Source organism: Phocoena sinus, chromosome 2, assembly GCF_008692025.1.
Source record: "Phocoena sinus isolate mPhoSin1 chromosome 2, mPhoSin1.pri, whole genome shotgun sequence".
NCBI classification, from domain to species: domain Eukaryota; kingdom Metazoa; phylum Chordata; class Mammalia; order Artiodactyla; family Phocoenidae; genus Phocoena; species Phocoena sinus.
This window is the reverse complement of record NC_045764.1, coordinates 103315577-103333900: the sequence shown is the minus strand read 5'-3', so window position 1 is coordinate 103333900 and position 18324 is coordinate 103315577. Positions and strand designations below refer to the sequence as shown.

The window sequence follows — 18324 nt, the reverse complement described above, 5'->3', positions numbered from 1 at the left end:
TTTGTGGTCTCAGAGCCCGCCTTTGCAGCTTTCCACTTCACATCCAAGCCTTTCTGTCCCTCTCATAACGTCTTTCTTTGTAGCTCTCTGGGTCCTACTGTCTGTCCTGAAGCCTCCTGGTTCCCTGGCATCTTCCTGTTCTAAGTACGGTACATTTCAAGAAGTAGGAATTCTTGTCCAGCTACTTACAGGGTGCTTTTCTGCCCACCTCCCATGGAAGAATATCTCAGTTCAGGAATTATGTTGATGGGGCAACAAGTCCCTAGCTGAGCTTTGAAAGAAGTAGCACTGCCATCCTTTCCTTCTCTCCTTGAGGAATAGCGAGGGACCTGGGTCTGGACAGAGGAAGAGGGCAATACCCCCAAAAAACCTCTTCTGTTTCCCCATAGCTTTCTCTCCATTTTCCCTTTCTCCTCACGCTGTGAGGGAAGGAAGCATTAGGGAGGGTGATGGAATGAAGGGGCAGCAAGGGAGCTCTGGAGGCTGAGGGCCATTTTGGAGCTAGATGATTCATCTTAGGGGATGACTACACCCTCAGAACTCTCCACCCTCCCCTGGCTCCAGGCCTGCCTCCTCCCATCCCCCTTGGTGGCAGCAGCCTTGTAATTTAAAGCTCTTTCTGTCGCCTCTAATGTGATCCTCTCGTTTTATTGACTCTCTCTGCCGTCTGTGGCGCCCCTTCACATCAATCTCCGCTCTAATCACACCGCCACCACTGCCTGCTCTGTCTCCCCTAACCCCTCTCCTTGCGGGCCCCCGGCCCTCGCCTCTACCCAGGTCCTTCCTTTTGACTATCCCCCCACCTCCACCCTACACCCGATCCGCCCTCTTCCTCCTTCCCTCCTCCACACGCAGGAATGCCAGGGCCTTTAAGGGCTCGCCTTCTCCCTTTCCCCACGTCTAAGGTGTACCCTGAGGGAGAGGAGATGCCCTTAAGGAAAGCCTGGAACCACAGGAAGAATGACAGTGGTCTGAGGGAGAATAAGACTCTGGGCCTGGTCGTGGTGCGTGGGAACCTGTCTCCAGAAAGAGATGAAAACTGAGGTCAAGGTAGGAAGGGCAGAGAAAGGGACACAGATTCAGAGAGGGACAGAAGAAAAGACTGAGGCGGAGGAAGATGGAAGGAGGGGGGGAAAGTGAAAAAATAATTGCTGCAGTTCAAGGTTTGTAATAAATAGTGCGTGATGGGAGAAGCACAGAGAAGAAGGGGGAGGGGAGTTGGTGGCAGTGGGGGGAGCGGGAAGAGAGGCACTGAGGCAGAGATAAATTTGCAATTGAAATTCTTTCCTGAAGAGGGGGAGGGGGGGAGGGGGAGGGGGGGAAAGAGATTTGCAATTTTAAACAGCTTCAGGCCTACCCTCCCTCCGCTGATCCAGGTCTCACCCACTAGCTAGCCCAAAGCTAAGCTCCTTTGGTTTCTAGCTAGGAATCAGCTGTCTTTTTTCCAGTCCTGGGAAGTTAAAAGCTTTGGAGAGAGGATTTGGGGCTTAGGTCTTCATAGCCCTCCTCTGCAGTTTGATCTACAGTTGTGATTCGGGAGCCAGAGAGAAGTTGCTGACGGATGTGAGGTGGGCCAGCACGGGGAGAGCACCCACCAGGTTCAGCCCTCAGTGTCAGGGCCCAGGAGGGGCCGCTCTTGCCCGGTCTCACTTCTTCCTACCAGGTGAGCCCCCATTATGGGGGTGACAGTGGAATGTCAGGCCCTCACACTCCAGCACATGTATCTCCCCACTTCCCCCGGCACCCCAAGGATTCCATAGGAAGAATATCTTTATCCCACAACTTCAGGGCTTCTGCTTTCTGGTTATGTAAGATAACTGCCCCCCCCCCCCCCCCCCCCCCGCGCCCCCGTCCAATTCCTTTACTTCCCTGTTAGTTCTCCACCCCCGCTCGGCCCAGGTGCTGATTTGCATCTTCATTAGCATGCAGAGCCAGCCCCTCGCGGAGCGCCTTAATGGCTCCTCCTTCGACTTCACGCCTGGCTGGTCCCCCAGGAGGAGGAGGGAAGTGGGAATGGGGGCCTCCAGGCTGAGTGCGGCCAGACCAAGGACCCATTCCAAATCAGGGAATCTGAAGGTGAGGGTTAGAGGCTGTCCAAGGCGGGAGAGGCCACACCACTTCCTGGCAGCACTCTGGCCTGAGCGCTAAAGGTTTAATCGTTCGATATCTGCTGATAATTGAGAACTGAACAGGAGTCAGGCCACCTGGGACACTGGGAGAAGCATGGGATGGTGAGGCATGGGGGAATTGGTGAGTTTGAGGGGGGACCAAGGTAAAAAAGCGGGTGGGGCTCAGTAATCCTAGTCAGCTGGAGGCAGTTCAGGAATCCTGACTTCTAGACTTTGGGAGGCTCATTTCGCCAGTACTGTCTGCGGGGCAGTCCGCGTAGATGGAGGAGCCCAGGCCACAGCTTTGGGGTCTAGCTCTGTGCCCGCCAGTCCTTTTCTAGTCTCACGGCCTGGGAGCTGTGTGACAATCAGCAGCTTATTCCGCCTCTCTTTCTTGGGTGCCTCACCCATAAAATAAGGTTGTCGTGAGATTAAATGAGATAACTGATTAAAGCAGTTAACACAGTGCCAGGATCATGCTATATGTACCTTAATATTATTACTGTTACTTTTTTTAATCCCTGGGGAGGAGGAGGGGTGCGGCTCATCTCACACAAGCCATTGTCTCAATTGGCCAGAAGCTCTTCCACCTGTGATGAGAGATGGCTATGGAACGCATCTGAGAGCAGCATGGTGTCTGCAGGCCAGAGGAAAGTCACTGTGGCCTCTCTGGCAAGAGGACCTTGACTTTGGGAAACTAACTCTTCAGGGTATGGAAAATCTGAGGGTCTTTCCCAGAGCTGATTTATTCAACAGACACGTATGGGTATGTGGCAGGCATCTTTCTCGGTACCAATGATAGGGCAACCAATAAAGCAGAGTTCCTGCGCTCATGGAACGTAGTTTCTAGAAGGGAGAAATAAGGAAACCAGGAAATATCAGGTAGTGATGAATCTCTGAAGAAAATACGCCCCCCACCCCCCGCCGCCGCCGGTTGCGTTAGCTTCTGTAGAGAGGCGAGGCCTGTTGGAAGAGGTGCTATTCAAGCAGACACCGAATGACAAGGAGCCACTGGGCAGAAGTCTGGGGGAAGAGCACTGCAGGCAGAGTAAACAGCTCGGGCAAGCTGCCAAGGTGGGAATGAACTTGGTGTGTTTGAGGAACCAAGAAGGCCAGTGGGCTGGAGTTAGCCAGCCAGGTGGGGTGGAGAGTATTAAAGATGTGTCAGAAGTAGGCAGGTGCCAGGTCAAATAGGCCTTTTTTGTAGATCAGGGAGCAGAGTTTGGATTTTATTTACCCTGCAGTGAGCTCACTGATGGGTTCTCAGCAGAATATAGTATGGTTTCCATTTTGAAAGGTGATTATGATGCCTGAAATTTGCTTTAAAACAATACAGGAAAAGGGGAAGTGGGTGAGGATATAGATGAAACAAGATTGGCCATGAGTTAACAGCAAGGTCCTCCTGTATAGTACAGGGAACTATACTCAATGTCCCGTGATACACCATAATGAAAAAGAATATAAAGAAGAATGTCTCTGTGTGTGTAACTGAGTCACTTTGCTGTAAGCAGAGATTGCCACAAACTGCACTTCAATTAAAGAAAAAAAAAAGATTGGCCCTGAGTTTGGAGACTGTTGAAGCTGGGTGATGAGTACAAACGGGTTCCTCATATTGTTTGGTCTATCTTTATGTATGTTTGGCATTTCTCATAATTGAGAATTAAATAAAAGATCATTCTGAGTGGAAGGAGGGGCAGTAGTGGAAGTGGAGGCCAACGTGGAGTCTGTTGCACTCGTTCAGGAAAGCGACAGTAATGGCTTGGGCCAGGGTGGTGCTGACGGAGACGTGGATGAATGGAAGGCTGAGACGCTCGCTTGAGAGACTGCTGTCGAATTGCCTGCCTGTGGGTGAGGGCGAGAGGACACTTTGGGTTTCTAGCCTAAGCAACCAGGTAAATGGTGGTACCAAGTTTTGAGATCGGGAAGATGGGAAGAAACAAGTTCAGGGCAGAAATAAAGAGTTCTGATTCTGGACATGTTCACTTTGAAGTCTGTTAGACGCTAAGGTAATGAAGCTTCAAGCTGGCAAATGGGTGCTTGAATCCGGCGCTCAGGGAGGAGGGTGGGGCCGGAGGATCCGGAGAATCTACTGCCTGACTGGGTGTCTCCGCTGCCACCTCACAGCTCCGCTCTCTCCGTGTCTCCCCCACAGGGTCCTGGCTGTCACGCTGAAATGAACCCCCAGCTCTCCTCCGTCTGCCATGGCCACCCTTAACTCGTCCTCTACCGCTGGCACCACCCCCTCCTCTGGGCACAATGCCCCGTCCCCGCCTCCGGACACCTCCCCCCGCACCCCCTCTGATCCTGTCACCAAAGATCCCCCTGCGGCCCCCTCCGCCTCTGAGAGCATGAGGTCCTCAGAGCCCGGGGGGCAGCCCCTGGAGCCAGGCTGTGGCCTCGTCCCACCAAAGGAGATAGGGGAGCCCCAAGAGGAGCCTGGCCGTGGTGGCTCCCCGCCAAAGGGCCTGGGGGCGGAAGAGGACAAGAAGCAGGGGGAGGGAGGAGGAGGGCTCCCTCCTGTGGACCTGAGCGACCACTTAGTCTTCACGGCTGGCGGTGAGGCCTGCCTAGTGGCCAAGCTGTCCCTGACAGGTGGCAGCGAACTCCCGTTACCAAAGGGCTTCCCCTGGGGTGAGGCAGGCATCAAGGAAGAGCCCAGCCTGCCCCTCCTTGCCCACCCGCCCCCTGTACACCTCACTGCCCTTCACATCCAACATGGCTTTGACCCAATCCAAGGCTTTAGCTCTTCTGACCAAATTCTGTCCCACGATACCTCAGCGCCATCTCCGGCCACCTGTGAGGGAAGGGATGGAGCCTTCTGGAGCTACCAGCTGGCTCCAAACCCACCTGGAGATCCCAAAGATGGCCCCACGGGGAGCAGGGGAGGAGACCCCAGGGCACTCTTCTGGCTCTGCCTCCCGTGCCGCCTGGGTTTCGGCAGGCCCCAGGCCTTTGTGGGTCACACACAGTCTCACGGGGTGAAGCTAACCGCTGCTCAACACCAGGGCCTGCCAGGCAACCCAGCCGTGCTCCGGGAGGGGGACGAGGGCTGCGTGGCCCTCCTGAGCTTCCTGGAACCACAGCTGCCTGCTCACGCCCCTTTAGAAATACCCCTTGACAACAGCAGCACCGTGAACATGGAGGCCCACGCGGCTCAGACCGAGGATGGCCCCGCTGCGGCCGAAGCCCAGGCCCCTGTCCTGCCCGTGGAAGAAGGCATGGCCCTCAGCCCGCCCTCCCCGCTGACAACCCCAGCCGCCTGGAACCCCAGCCCAAGCCAAGCCAAAGAATCGCCGACGCTGGCAGGCGAGGCAGGGCCAGGTTGGTTCCCCGAGGGGCAAGAGGAGGATGGAGGGCTCTGCCCCTCGCTCAACCAAAGCTCACCCACCTCCAAGGACGGGGGCGTTCTCCCTGCCCCAGTGGGCTCCCCCGAAGACCCCGGTGACCCGCCCCAGCCCTATCGCCCAGCCGACGATTACACCCCGGCCCCTGCGGCCTTCCAGGGCCTCAGCCTGTCCAGCCACATGGCTCTGCTACACTCGCGCAACTCCTGCAAGACGCTTAAGTGTCCCAAGTGCAATTGGCACTACAAGTACCAGCAGACCCTGGATGTGCACATGCGGGAGAAGCACCCTGAGAGCAACAGTCACTGCAGCTACTGCAGCGCTGGGGGCGCCCACCCCCGCCTCGCCCGGGGGGAGAGCTACAACTGTGGCTACAAGCCCTACCGCTGCGACGTCTGCAACTACTCCACCACCACCAAGGGCAACCTCAGCATCCACATGCAGTCCGACAAGCACCTGGCCAACCTGCAGGGCTTCCAGGCGGGGCCGGTGGGGCAGGGGAGCCCCCATGAGGCAGCGCTCCCGCCCCCCGCGGGGGACAAGGAGCCCAAGACTAAAGCGTCCTGGCAGTGCAAGGTGTGCAGCTACGAGACCAACGTCTCCCGCAATCTGCGCATCCACATGACCTCCGAGAAGCACATGCAGAACGTCCTCATGCTACACCAGGGGCTGCCGCTGGGGCTGCCGCCGGGGACGGTGGGGCCAGGCCCCCCTCCCCGGCAGGGGCTGCCCCCGCCCCCTCCCCTGACCTCTTCCAGTACTTCGGACCGCAGGCCCTAGGGCAGCCTCAGGCTCCCTTGCCTGGCCCCGGGTTGAGGCCAGACAAGCCCCTGGAAGCCCAGCTGCTCCTCAATGGCTTCCACCACCTCGGAGCACCTGCCCGCAAGTTCCCCACAGCTGGTAAGCTCCCTGGGTGTTCTCTTTTCCCTTCCTCGGGGCCAAACTCGGTTCCCTGCTTTCTCCCCAGGGCCAGCCCCGCCGCTTAAATAACCCCAGCTCCCTCAGCATCCACCCCTCCCATTCCCATACAGCAAGCTGACCCTTCCCTGTTCCTTCCTGGGGCCACTAACCTGTCTCTGTCCCCTAGCCCCCGGCAGCCCCTCCCTGGACGCCCACCTGCCTCAAAGTCAGCTTCTGGGCCCCTTGTCCGACGGGCTGCCTGCCTCGCCGCCCCCAGATGACAGCCCATCCCTGAAGGTGTTCCGATGCCTCGTGTGCCAGGCCTTCAGCACAGACAGCCTGGAGCTGCTGCTCTACCACTGCAGCGTGGGCCGGAGCCTCCCGGAGGCCGAGTGGAAGGAGGTAGCTGGTGACACCCACCGCTGCAAGCTCTGCTGCTATGGCACCCAGCTCAAGGCCAACTTCCAACTCCACCTCAAGACCGACAAACATGCTCAGAAGTACCAGCTGGCGGCCCACCTGAGGGAGGGGGGCGGGGCCATGGGCACCCCCTCCCCAGTGCCCCTGGGAGATGGGGCTCCTTATGGGTCTGTCCCCACCCTGCACCTGCGCTGCAACATCTGTGACTTTGAGTCCAACAGCAAGGAGAAGATGCAGCTGCACGCCCGGGGTGCGGCCCACGAAGAGAACATCCAGATGTATAAGGTGAGAGCAGGGCAGGAATCTGGGATTTGAAGGGCACAGCACAGAGCCTGAGGGGGAGAGGAGAAGGGGACGGGGCTGGAGCAAGGAGATGCAGAGTGGGAAGGTGATGCGAAAACCCAGGGGGGCGGGATTGGAGAAAAAAGGCCAGGGCACCAGGGGAAAAACTATTTGGAGACAGACGTGGAGAAAGACCAAAGGATGGTGGACTCTGACCAAGCGACTCCGGTACTTTATTCAACTTTTCTGGCGTTTGGGACTAGCGGGAGGGTTCTGTGTCTGCTCAGTCCATCTTGTCCCCAGAAGTTCAAGAGGATGGAACCAGATTCCATTCATATACTAGGAGGGAGTCCAGGATTGGTAGTAGGAAGAGGAGGAGACGGTGGAGAAAAGGCAGTCACACTCAGGTGGCCAAAGGAAGGAAGAGGAGAGCCCAAGAGGGAGGAAGGGGTGTCGGGGTGCTGCTGGTCAGGCCCCCCGGGGAGGCAAAGGGGCCCCCGGGACCTGGGGGCGTCCATCGGCCCTTCTGCGCCTGAGCAGCCTCCCTCCCGTTTCCAGTTTCTGCTGGAGATGGAGGGGGCAGCGGCGGGGACGGAGCTGGGGCTGTTCCGCTGCCTGCTGTGCGCCTGGGAGACGCCCTCCCGCCTGGCTGTGCTGCGGCACCTGCGCGCCCCTGCCCACCGCGATGCCCAGGCCCAGCGGCGCCTGCAGCTGCTACAGAGCGGCCCCGCAGCCGACGAGGGGCTCTCAGCTCTTCAGAGCATCCTGAGCTTCAGCCACGGGCAGCTCCGGCCTCCCGGTGAGGAAGAGGGGACTGGAGAAGAAGAGGTGGGCGGGGAGGGCAGCCAGGGCGGGAGCTGGGGGCCCAGGAGAAAGTGGCACGGGGACGAGAAATGGGTCCGTGCACAGTCCAGAGCAAGCGGAAAGGCGCTGGGAAGGCTGCTGAAACTGGCCTTTAGGAACACTGGGGCAGTGGGGAACAAGAGGCTGTTGGAGGAGGAGGCAGAGAAGAGCAGGGATTTTGCTGGGTGGAGAGGTAGAGCAGGAAGGGAGGTGAGAAGGAACCACCCAGTGATTCCGAGTGGTGACTGTGTGCTGGCAAAGCTTGGGGTGGGCGGGGGGCGGGGCGTGGCAGCAGCTGGTCAGGAAGGAGAGGAAGGGAGAAAAACAGAGAAAGAAAGAATAGAATCAGCTTTGGGCTGGGCCAGGACTTGTCAGAAGGAGGTGGGAGCTGGGGGCATGGCCCGAAGGCAGCAGGATGGGAAGCCCTTGATGAGCTCCCCAGCCCTTCCTGTCTCCTAGGAGGTCTTCAGCCCGAAGGCTGGGCTTAGGGTCCCCCTTAGGCAGCTGAGGTTGTAAGAGAGAGACTGGGCAGAGCCCGCCAGGCACCATTGACCCAGAGGGTGCAGAAGAGCCTGGAAGGGGCTGTGAGAGCTGGGCACAGGTGTCCGGGCTTTGCAGAGGCCGGCGGTGGGCAAGGGTGAGAGCAGGGGCAGCAGGAACCAGGAACAGGCAGCATTGACTGGTGCTAATTGAATTGCCAATACACTGGTTGGAGTTAAGGGCCGGAGGGGCCCAGATCAATAGCTAACGATCCTGGAGCAGGACTGAATGGAGTTAAGGAACTTTAACACTTTAATTAGGCTGCCACCGAAAATAAATTCCTACACATCTGTCAATTCTTGCTTGAGTGGTAATCTCCTCTCCCAGCTAGACCTGCCGCCTCCTGCTCACTGCAGCTGCTTCCTTTCAACCTCACCTTCCCTCTTCGGCGCCCCTTACTCTACATTTCTGGGCTCCCTTCTTCCAGGATCAGTCAAGACAGGGAGCTGAGTTTGGTCCTGTTTCTATCGCCTGCTGCTGGACCTGTTCCCTCATCTTTAATGATGGGGCTAGACTCGCAGAGATGATTTCTTAGGCTCTACCAGTTCCAACACTGTAATTTCCCCCCTCATCCTCTGTATTTCTTTTTGGCGGCTTTTTGTCCTCTCCTGCCTATTGACTCATCTATCCATCTTCTCCCTTTACTGCCTGGCTGCTTGTCCTGCTTCTTCTGCCCTACGTCCTCCCTCCTCTGCCCTATGTCCTCCCTCCTCTGATGCTTCATCCTTTTAAATTAACTCTCTCTTCATCCTACACAGGGAAGGCTCCTGTCACCCCCTTAGCTGAGCCACCCACCCCTGAGAAAGATGCCCAGAATAAGACAGAACAATTGGGTGAGTTGCTCATCTGATCCATTTCTTTCTCCATCCCTTGCCCTCCTCACCCCCTAGTCCTAATATTATACATTCTGAGGTGCTCACGGGACCTTGTGGTAATCCAGACACCCAGCAAGGCCTCCTGTGCAGAAGGAGCTGAAGTGATCAAAAGAAAGGGCTCATCAGAGGGAAGGGAGGCGGAGCCACAGAAAGCTGGGTGCTTTTGCCCTCCGGCCATCCCGCTAACCCGGGCTCAGCCCTGCCAAGCTCCACTCCCTGTACTGAGCGCAGATCTGTGCTTCCCTGCCCTTTCTCCCTTTCCCCAGAGCCCACCCCTACCTTGGAAGCCCTCTGCTACAAATCAGGTCATCTTAAGGGCCGGGGGTCTGTGAAAGGAAGAGGAAGGGGCTGTCAGAGTCTCTTAATCTCTCCTTTCATCTTCAGCTTCTGAAGAGGCAGAGAACAAGACTGGCCCTCCTGGAGACAGTGCCGACCAGACCACGGTCAGAACCGGGGTAACTAGGAAGATCTTGGGGGGGGCATCTAATTTTACTGAGATCTGCTCATATCCTAAAGGCTGAACTTCTAATTAGTAGGTCTTTACAGACAAGAGATTTCAGACCAAAGGCAGATCTAATTTTATCATGCTTGTGACTTACGTCACTCCAAATACAACATTTCAGAAATTGCACCTAGGTCCAGTTACCGGATGTGAGCACCAGCTGAGCCGGCCCTGAGGGGTGGAGCACAGAGGGAGACAGAATGAAAAGAGAAAGGCAAAAATAAAACACTAGCTGCTGCCCAGCTCTTTATTCCTGTTGGGAGCAGAAAGATGTGAAGTTCATCTTCTACAGAGAACCCCGAGCCTGGGTGGAACTGCCTTGTCACCTCCTTCCTCAGGCTAGAGGAACTGACCCAGATGATCCACGCAGACAGGAAGCTCTGCAAGTCTCCGAGTGGCTGACCTAGACAGGGCCCAAGAGTAGCTTAGCTCTGTGGCCTGAAAGGGTTCATTCTGAGGGGATTCCCAGCCTTTGGTCTTGAGGTGCCACCCTGTGCCTCCCAGCTCTCCAAACCGGACTGCAATATGCCGTGTGTATTACGACTGCAAACTGCTGCAGCGACGGCTTATGTCCTCAGCTCCCCTGCCTCCTAACTCCTGTTCCAGCTATCTGCTCCCAGGGCTATAGGTGCGTTAAGATGAGCGTCTGAATACCTTTCCTTTATGGCCATCCCCTCCCTGACATGCGGGCCTGGACCAGTGGCACAGGCGACAGGAGAGGAAGTGCAGGCTGACAGAAATGCAGGCTGCAGGTCAGGCAGTCAGGTGACTGAGGCGGAAGTAGGGGGGCCTTCACGCCCCACCCTCTGGAGGTACGGGCGGGAATGCGCGCCAACAGCGCCAGGCCAGAACTTTCCAGGGCCACTGGGGGAGCTGTGGTGTTTGTTTACATTAAAAAGGGAAGGGGAGAAAAAGGCAGGCAAAGGAAGTGGGAAGGAGGGAGAAAGAGCCGGCTTCTGAGCAGACAGGTAGGGAGTGCCCCGCTTAGTCCAGGGACCTTGGAGAGGCAGAGTGGCAGGGATTCAGGAGCCTCTGGGTCCAGGAAGTGCCAGAAGCAAGGGGAGCTATTTCACGGAGGAGCACAGGCAGGGTGGGGGCAGGTAAGAAAAGAAAACTAAATCAGAGGAGGTAGGTACAGGGCCGTCCTGTCGGCTGGAGAACGGAGTAGGGCAGCAGAGACAGGGGAAGAGAGAGGCCAGGATGGAGGGAGAAGGCAGGACAGAGAAGGCGGGCCAGCCGGGGCAGCCCAGCCTAGGCCTTTGTCCCCGTCCAAGTGAAGCGAGGGAGGAGCCAGCTTTCAGGACTGGGACTCCTCCTCCAGCAGTGGTAGGACCAGGCTGTGTCCGGGTGAGTGATGGTGAGTCCCACCCCTCCCTGACACCTCCCCCCACCGCCTGTGTGCCCCAGGTGTTCTGCTGTCCATACTGCAGTTTCCTGAGCCCAGAGTCCGAGCAGGTGAGGGCGCACGCGCTCTCCCAGCACGCAGTGCAGCCCAAGTACCGGTGCCCTCTGTGCCAGGAGCAGCTGGTGGGCCGGCCTGCCCTGCACTTCCACCTCAGCCACCTGCACAACGTGGTGCCCGAGTGCGTTGAGAGGCTGCTGCTCGCGGTGAGTACGGGCTGGGGGGCAAGGCAGGAGGGCAGGCAGAGGCCGCGGTGTCCGGCCAGCTGTGTGTGCCGAGGGGAGCGGCTCTGTGTGGGTTTGAAGGTGGAGTTTAGAGCTGGAGGGAACCTCAGAGCCGAAACCTGTCCAGAGCCTCTACTCGCTGGGGAGGAAGCGCCCTTGGGTCCTGAGAGGAGCTGTTCCACAGCAGGCACGGCTGCCGGACAGGACAGGCAGCAGCCCAGGCCCTCCCCTCCGTGGGGAAGGCAGAAGTTAGGTGGGAGGTTTGTCCACAGAGGAGGCTGGAGCTGGGCTGCGCACAGACACAGGTGCAGAGCTGGGGGGTCTGGGGTAGCGGGACGGTGGCGGGAAGTCACTGGGATCTCTTCCATCGCAGGCCACAACTGTAGAGATGACCTTGACGACCAAAGTGCTGCCTGGGCCCACTCTAAGCCCTCTGGGGGATGGCCCAGAGCCCCCCGCTCCCGGGCCAGAGTCTGTGCCCAGCAGAGACCAAGCAGCAGGTAAGGAAGGGAGGGCAGACCTCCCAAGGTGGCAGGAAAGGGGACCTGGATTCCTCGGACCAAGAAGGTCTAAAGACAACTGAGGCAAGGATGAGTTGCCCTAGATATTGAGTGGGTGGGGTCTGACTTAGACAAAGTTCCCTTCTCACTGCGCCCCCTTCTCTCTCCCCTAGAAGGCCCTCACCTGACCCCGGAAGCCAGTCCCGATCCTCTTCTTGAGCCTCCCCTGCCCTCAGCCGAGGCCCCAGACAAGCCCATGGGAAGCCCTGACCAGCCCCCTTCTCCAGCCCCGTCTCCAGCCCCTCGGCCCGATGCCCAAGCTGACGAGGTAGCTCCTCCACCCACCACGGCTGAGGAGGAAGAGGGGGCTGGCGGGGAGCCCCGCCTGGCAGAGCCAGCTCCGGCTGACTCTCGCCACCCTCTGACCTATCGGAAGACCACCAACTTTGCCCTGGACAAGTTTCTCGACCCTGCCCGGCCTTACAAGTGCACTGTGTGTAAGGAGTCCTTCACGCAGAAGAACATTCTCCTGGTCCATTATAACTCGGTCTCCCACCTGCACAAGATGAAGAAGGCTGCCATTGACCCCTCCGGGCCTGCCCGTGGGGAAGCCGGGGCCGCGCCCGCCCCCGCAGCTGCCACAGACAAGCCCTTTAAGTGCACGGTCTGCCGCGTCTCGTACAACCAGAGCTCCACCCTGGAGATCCACATGCGCTCCGTCCTGCACCAGACTCGCTCGAGGGGAGCCAAGACGGATGCCAAGGCCGAGGGGCCAGAGCGCGGCCCAGAAGAGCCCAAGGAAGGCGAGACTGAGGGGGAGGTGGGCACTGAGAAGAAGGGCCCTGACCCTGGTGGCTTCGTGTCTGGTGGACTGCCCTTCCTGTCCCCTCCCCCACCTCCCCTGGACCTGCACCGATTCCCAGCCCCACTCTTCGCCCCACCAGTCCTGCCCTCCTTCCCTCTGGTGCCCGAGTCCCTGCTTAAGCTCCAGCAGCAGCAGCTGCTCCTGCCCTTCTACCTCCATGACCTCAAGGTAGGGCCCAAACTGGCACTGGCTGGGCCCGCGCCCCTGCTGTCCCTGCCGGCCGCCACCCCTCCTCCCCCGCCCCCTAAGGCCGAGCTGGCTGAGCGAGAGTGGGAGCGGCCACCTGCGGCAGAAGAGGGGAACGAGACGGCGCCCAGCTCACCCCCCCAGCCAACGCCCAACGAGGCAGCCCGCACTGCAGCCAAAGCCCTTCTAGAAAACTTTGGCTTTGAGCTGGTGATCCAGTACAATGAGGGGAAGCAGGCTGTGCCCCCTCCCCCAACCCCACCCCCACCCGAGGCCCTGGGGGGCGGGGACAAGCTGGCCTGCGGGGCCTGTGGGAAACTCTTCTCCAACATGCTCATCCTCAAGACACACGAGGAGCACGTGCACCGCCGCTTTCTGCCCTTTGAGGCCCTGAGCCGATATGCCGCTCAGTTTCGAAAGAGCTATGATAGCCTCTACCCACCCCCGGCAGGGTCCCCCAAACCTCCCGATGGGCCTCTGGATTCACCTGCTCCCCACCTGGGCCCACCTTTCCTGGTCCCAGAGCCTGAGGCAGGGGGGGCACGCCCCCCTGAGGAGCGAGGCCGGGCAGCAGGACGCTGGCCCCCAGAGGAGGAAGAAAGCTCCAGGGGGAATCTTCCTCCCCTAGTGCCTGCAGGCCGCCGCTTCTCCAGAACCAAGTTCACAGAGTTCCAGACCCAAGCCCTGCAGTCTTTCTTTGAGACCAGCGCCTACCCCAAGGACGGAGAGGTGGAGCGGCTCGCAAGTCTCTTGGGCCTGGCTAGCCGTGTGGTGGTGGTGTGGTTCCAGAACGCCCGCCAGAAGGCTCGCAAAAGCGCCGGCGACGGCGGGCCTGTGCCCAGCGGGGGAGGCACTGGGGGAGCCTCTGGCTGCCGGCGCTGCCGCGCCACCTTCTCCTGTGTGTTTGACTTGGTGCGGCACCTCAAGAAATGCTATGACGACCAGCATCCGGAAGAGGAGGAAGAGGCAGAGAGAGGGGAAGAGGAGGAAGACGCAGAGGAGGAAGACGCAGAGGAGGAACAGGGCCCAGAACCCCCAGCGGGGCCTGAGGGCCCATCACCAGAACCTCCAGACAGGGAAGAGCTGGGCCAAGCAGAGGCCACAAAGCCAGGAGGCAAAGAGCCTGAAGGGAGGGCCCCTTCCTCGCCCTCCCCCGTCCACGCCTGTGACCAGTGCGCCATGTCTTTCCCCAGCCAGGACCTCCTGACCAGTCACCGCCGGCTCCACTTCCTGCCACCTGTGCAGCCCAGCACTGCCCCCCACCTCCTAGAGCTGCCCTTGCTGGTGTTCGGGGAGCGAAACCCTCCGGTGCCAGGCACTCCACCAGTGCCAGGGCCACCCCTCAAACGGAAGCACGAGGACGGTAGCCTGTCACCCACGGGCAGTGAAGCAGGGGTGGGTGGGGAGGGTGAGCCCCCCAGGGATAAGCGCCTGCGCACCACCATCCTGCCCGAGCAGCTGGAGATCCTGTACCGCTGGTACATGCAGGACTCCAACCCGACACGCAAGATGCTCGACTGCATCTCCGAGGAGGTGGGGCTCAAGAAGCGAGTGGTGCAGGTCTGGTTCCAGAACACCAGGGCCCGGGAGAGGAAGGGCCAGTTCCGAAGCACCCCCGGGGCAGTGCCCAGTCCGGCAGTCAAGGTCCCCATCACACCCAGCCCCGCACCCTTCCCCAAGTTCAACCACTTGCTGGGCAAGGTGGATGATGGGGCTGGGAGGGAGGCCCCAAAGAGGGAAACACCCGCTTTTCCCTACCCCACGGTCACCCCTGCTGCTGGTCCTCTGCCTTTCCTGCCACCTGGGAAAGAGGGCCCCACTCTGACACCAGAGCCACCTCTACCTCTCCCACCGCCCCCTCCACCCAATGAGGATGAGGGCCCAGAGGAACCGTCTAAAGCTTCTCCAGACAGTGAGGCTTGCAGTCCATCTGCAGGGGATTTAAGTGATTCGTCAGCTTCCAGCCTGGCTGAACCAGAGTCCCCTGGGGCTGGAGGGACCAGTGGGGGCCCAGGAGGTGGGGCTGGGGTCCCAGACGGAATGGGGCAGCGGCGCTACAGGACCCAGATGAGCAGTCTGCAGCTAAAGATCATGAAAGCCTGCTATGAAGCCTACCGTACCCCTACCATGCAGGAGTGCGAGGTGCTGGGGGAGGAGATTGGGCTGCCCAAGAGAGTCATCCAGGTCTGGTTCCAGAATGCTCGTGCCAAGGAGAAGAGGCCAAGCTGCAGGGGGCAGCAGTCGGTGGGGCTGGGGGCAGCAGTGAGGGCCCCTTGGGAGCCCAGCGCACCGACTGCCCCTACTGTGATGTCAAGTATGACTTCTATGTCTCCTGCCGAGGCCACCTCTTTTCCCGCCAGCACCTGGCCAAGCTCAAGGAGGCAGTCCGAGCCCAGCTGAAGAGTGAAAGCAAGTGCTACGACTTGGCCCCAGCACCCGAGGCACCCCCCGCTCCCAAGGCTCCACCTGCCACCACACCTGCCTCTGTGCCCCTCGGGGCTGCCCCGGCTCTGCCTCGCCTGGCCCCGGTCCTCTTGTCCGGCCCAGCTCTGGCCCAGCCCCCGCTGGGCAGCTTAGCTCCTTTCAGCGCAGGTGAGTGAGAGGTTGGGAGAAGCTGGACTTCAGAGGGCATCTCCCTCTAATGAGGTGCCCCTCCTTTTCCTTCTTGACTCCTCCCATCTCCAGTCTCCTCCCTGGCCTCCCTGTGTTTCCAGCTGGTGGGGTAGAGAAGGGAGGAGAGGGAGCATGGAGGCCAGGCGGTGGGGACGCATGAGTATGTGGCTGGAGGTGGCCTCCAGCAGGAAGGATGGCAGCACCAGGAGGTGGCTAATCGGCACTCTTCATCTTCCTAGGCCCTGCAGCCTCCTCAGGCCTCCTTGGCCTCGCCACTTCGGTCCTGCCTGCTACCACAGTGGTCCAGACTGCTGGCCCAGGCTGCCCCTTACCTCAGAGACCTACGCCCGACCACACCAACACCTCCACAGTAGGCACCACTGACCCTGCCCCAGGCCCGCCTACTGAACCCTCTGGGGACAAGGTCTCCGGTGAGCGAAAGCCAGCTGCAGCCCCCGCCAACTCCTCTACCGATGCCCTCAAGAACCTCAAAGCATTGAAGGCCACTGTCCCAGCCCTGTTGGGGGGCCAGTTCCTGCCCTTCCCGTTGCCCTCTGCAGGGGGGGCCACGCCGCCAGCTGTCTTTGGCCCCCAGTTACAGGGGGCCTACTTCCAACAGCTCTATGGCATGAAGAAGGGACTGTTTCCCATGAACCCCGTGATACCTCAGACCCTCATCGGACTGCTCCCCAACGCCCTCCTCCAGCCACCACCCCAGGCCCCCGAGCCCATAGCCACAGCGCCTCCGAAGCCGCCTGAACTGCCCGCTCCGGGGGAGGGGGAGGCCGGGGAGGCCGATGAGCTGCTGACAGGCAGCACGGGCATCTCCACCGTGGACGTGACCCACCGCTACCTTTGCCGCCAGTGCAAGATGGCATTTGACGGGGAGGCCCTGGCCACTGCTCACCAGAGATCCTTCTGCTTCTTTGGGCGGGGCTCTGGGGGTTCCATGCCCCTCCCACTGCGGGTGCCCATCTGCACCTACCACTGCCTGGCATGTGAGGTGCTGCTGAGTGGGCGAGAAGCCCTGGCCTCGCACCTGCGCTCCTCGGCCCACAGGCGCAAGGCGGCTCCGCCCCCAGGGGGCCCACCTGGCACCGCCACCAACGCCGCCACTGCCGCCACGGCTGCTGTGGCTTTTGCCAAAGAGGAAGCAAGATTACCTCACACGGACTCCAACCCAAAAACTACTACTACCTCTACACTTCTAGCTTTATAAACAGATAAACCAAGACACGGGGGCAGGGAGGGCCTCGGGGCTCCTCTTACCCCAAGGGGTGTCTGGTGGGAGCTCAAATCCCTAACCCTACCCTTGGCCCTGCCCACCCCCCTGGGAATCTCTCAGTTCCCACCCTCAGTGGGCTTCACACACCCCACCTCCAGCAGAGTCCTGCCTCCTCCTCCACCCCCAGACACACCGATCCTTCACAAATCCTTGCCCCTTGGTCTTCACGGCCAACACATCCATCTTGCCATCTCGATTATTCATTCACATCCACCCTGCCCACCAGACACAAAATCTATCCCTGGTTTCATCTTCCTACAGCCTCTTTCCTACTGAATTCCCAGTCACTCTTCCAACTCCTATAAACACACAAATATGTTATCCCATGCTGTTCCACTGACTGAGAAAACAAAAAAAAAAAAAAAAAAAGAAGAAAAGAAAACCCAAGACAAGGAAGGGGGAAGGAAAATAAACTTTGCCACTCCCCCTTCTCCTTCCTACCCACCTCGTCTAGAGCGCCATACCGCTCACAAACTCCTTCCAAATACTCAGTTGGCTCCCAAGGTTGGAGCCTGGGATGGGCAGGGAGCCCACGAAACTCTAACCAAACTGGAGGTCAGCGGGGAGAAGTGCTCCCAGCTCACTCTCCTCACACCCCTCCCTCCTCACCTGACAGGGGAGCCCCTGTGGCCTGAACTCTAGGGGAAGCCGTGGCCAGGAACCCCTCTGCCAGCCCCGACCCTGCACCCTGGAAACTGCAGTAACTTATTCTCAAAGGCTTTAAACACAGAGATCCTCTCAGCAGCTGTCGGCCTGCCCCTTGTCCCAGCCCTGCCACGTGGCGGTCCAGCCTCCAGGACCGGCGCTGCCCACCAACGGCAAATCCAAAGTTCTTTAAAGAAAAACTGAAACACACAACCAAAAAAAAAAAGCCACGAGTGCGAGAGAGAGAGATGGAGAGACCAGAGGAATGAACTAATGGAAAACAAACTTGGAAAACACAGGAAAAAAAAAAAAGTCTGAAAACTCTCTCATCAAACAAGTGGTTTTTTTCCTGTTTGTGTCACTCCCCGCCCCACCCCATTTTAAGGGTTCAAGCGTCTTTGAACCACCTTGTCTCTGGAAGATCAAATGGCTTTAAGTCCTTGCTTGGGTTCAGTGGTCCACAAGACTAACGGGAGTGCAGCCCTGCCCTGGCTGTGCCTGGCCTCAGAAGCAGGAGCTGGTAATGGGGAGAAGAGCCTGGAGGCTGGGGAGAGAACCCCATCCTTGCCCCCTGAATTGAGTATTTATCAGGACAGGTAACAAACATCCCCTCATTCTCAGCTGTGAGTTACAAAAGTCAGTGTCACTGAAAGTAGCTTGGCCGTCTCAGGAGGAAAGGGGTGGACTAGGCCGGGCAGTCTGGTTTCTGAATCTTGGGTATGCTTCCCTTTCATGTAGCCGTCACCGTCTCCTCTCATTCACTTCTTTCACAAACCTCTCCTCCCATTCC

At 59.1% G+C, this 18324-nt stretch overlaps 1 protein-coding gene across 1 annotated transcript; it reads left to right on the top strand.

The window, feature by feature from the left end:
- Positions 1–421: 421 nt before the first annotated feature.
- ZFHX2 (zinc finger homeobox 2) lies at positions 422–17845 on the top strand. Its single transcript, XM_032623413.1, is given in 12 exon segments — positions 422–1050; positions 4261–6164; positions 6167–6352; positions 6540–7057; positions 7613–7853; positions 9196–9270; positions 9697–9755; positions 11222–11422; positions 11814–11940; positions 12114–15206; positions 15209–15583; positions 15844–17845. Coding segments are annotated over 11 exon segments (7710 nt in total). The 5' UTR covers positions 422–1050; positions 4261–4309; the 3' UTR covers positions 16824–17845.
- Positions 17846–18324: the final 479 nt, after the last annotated feature.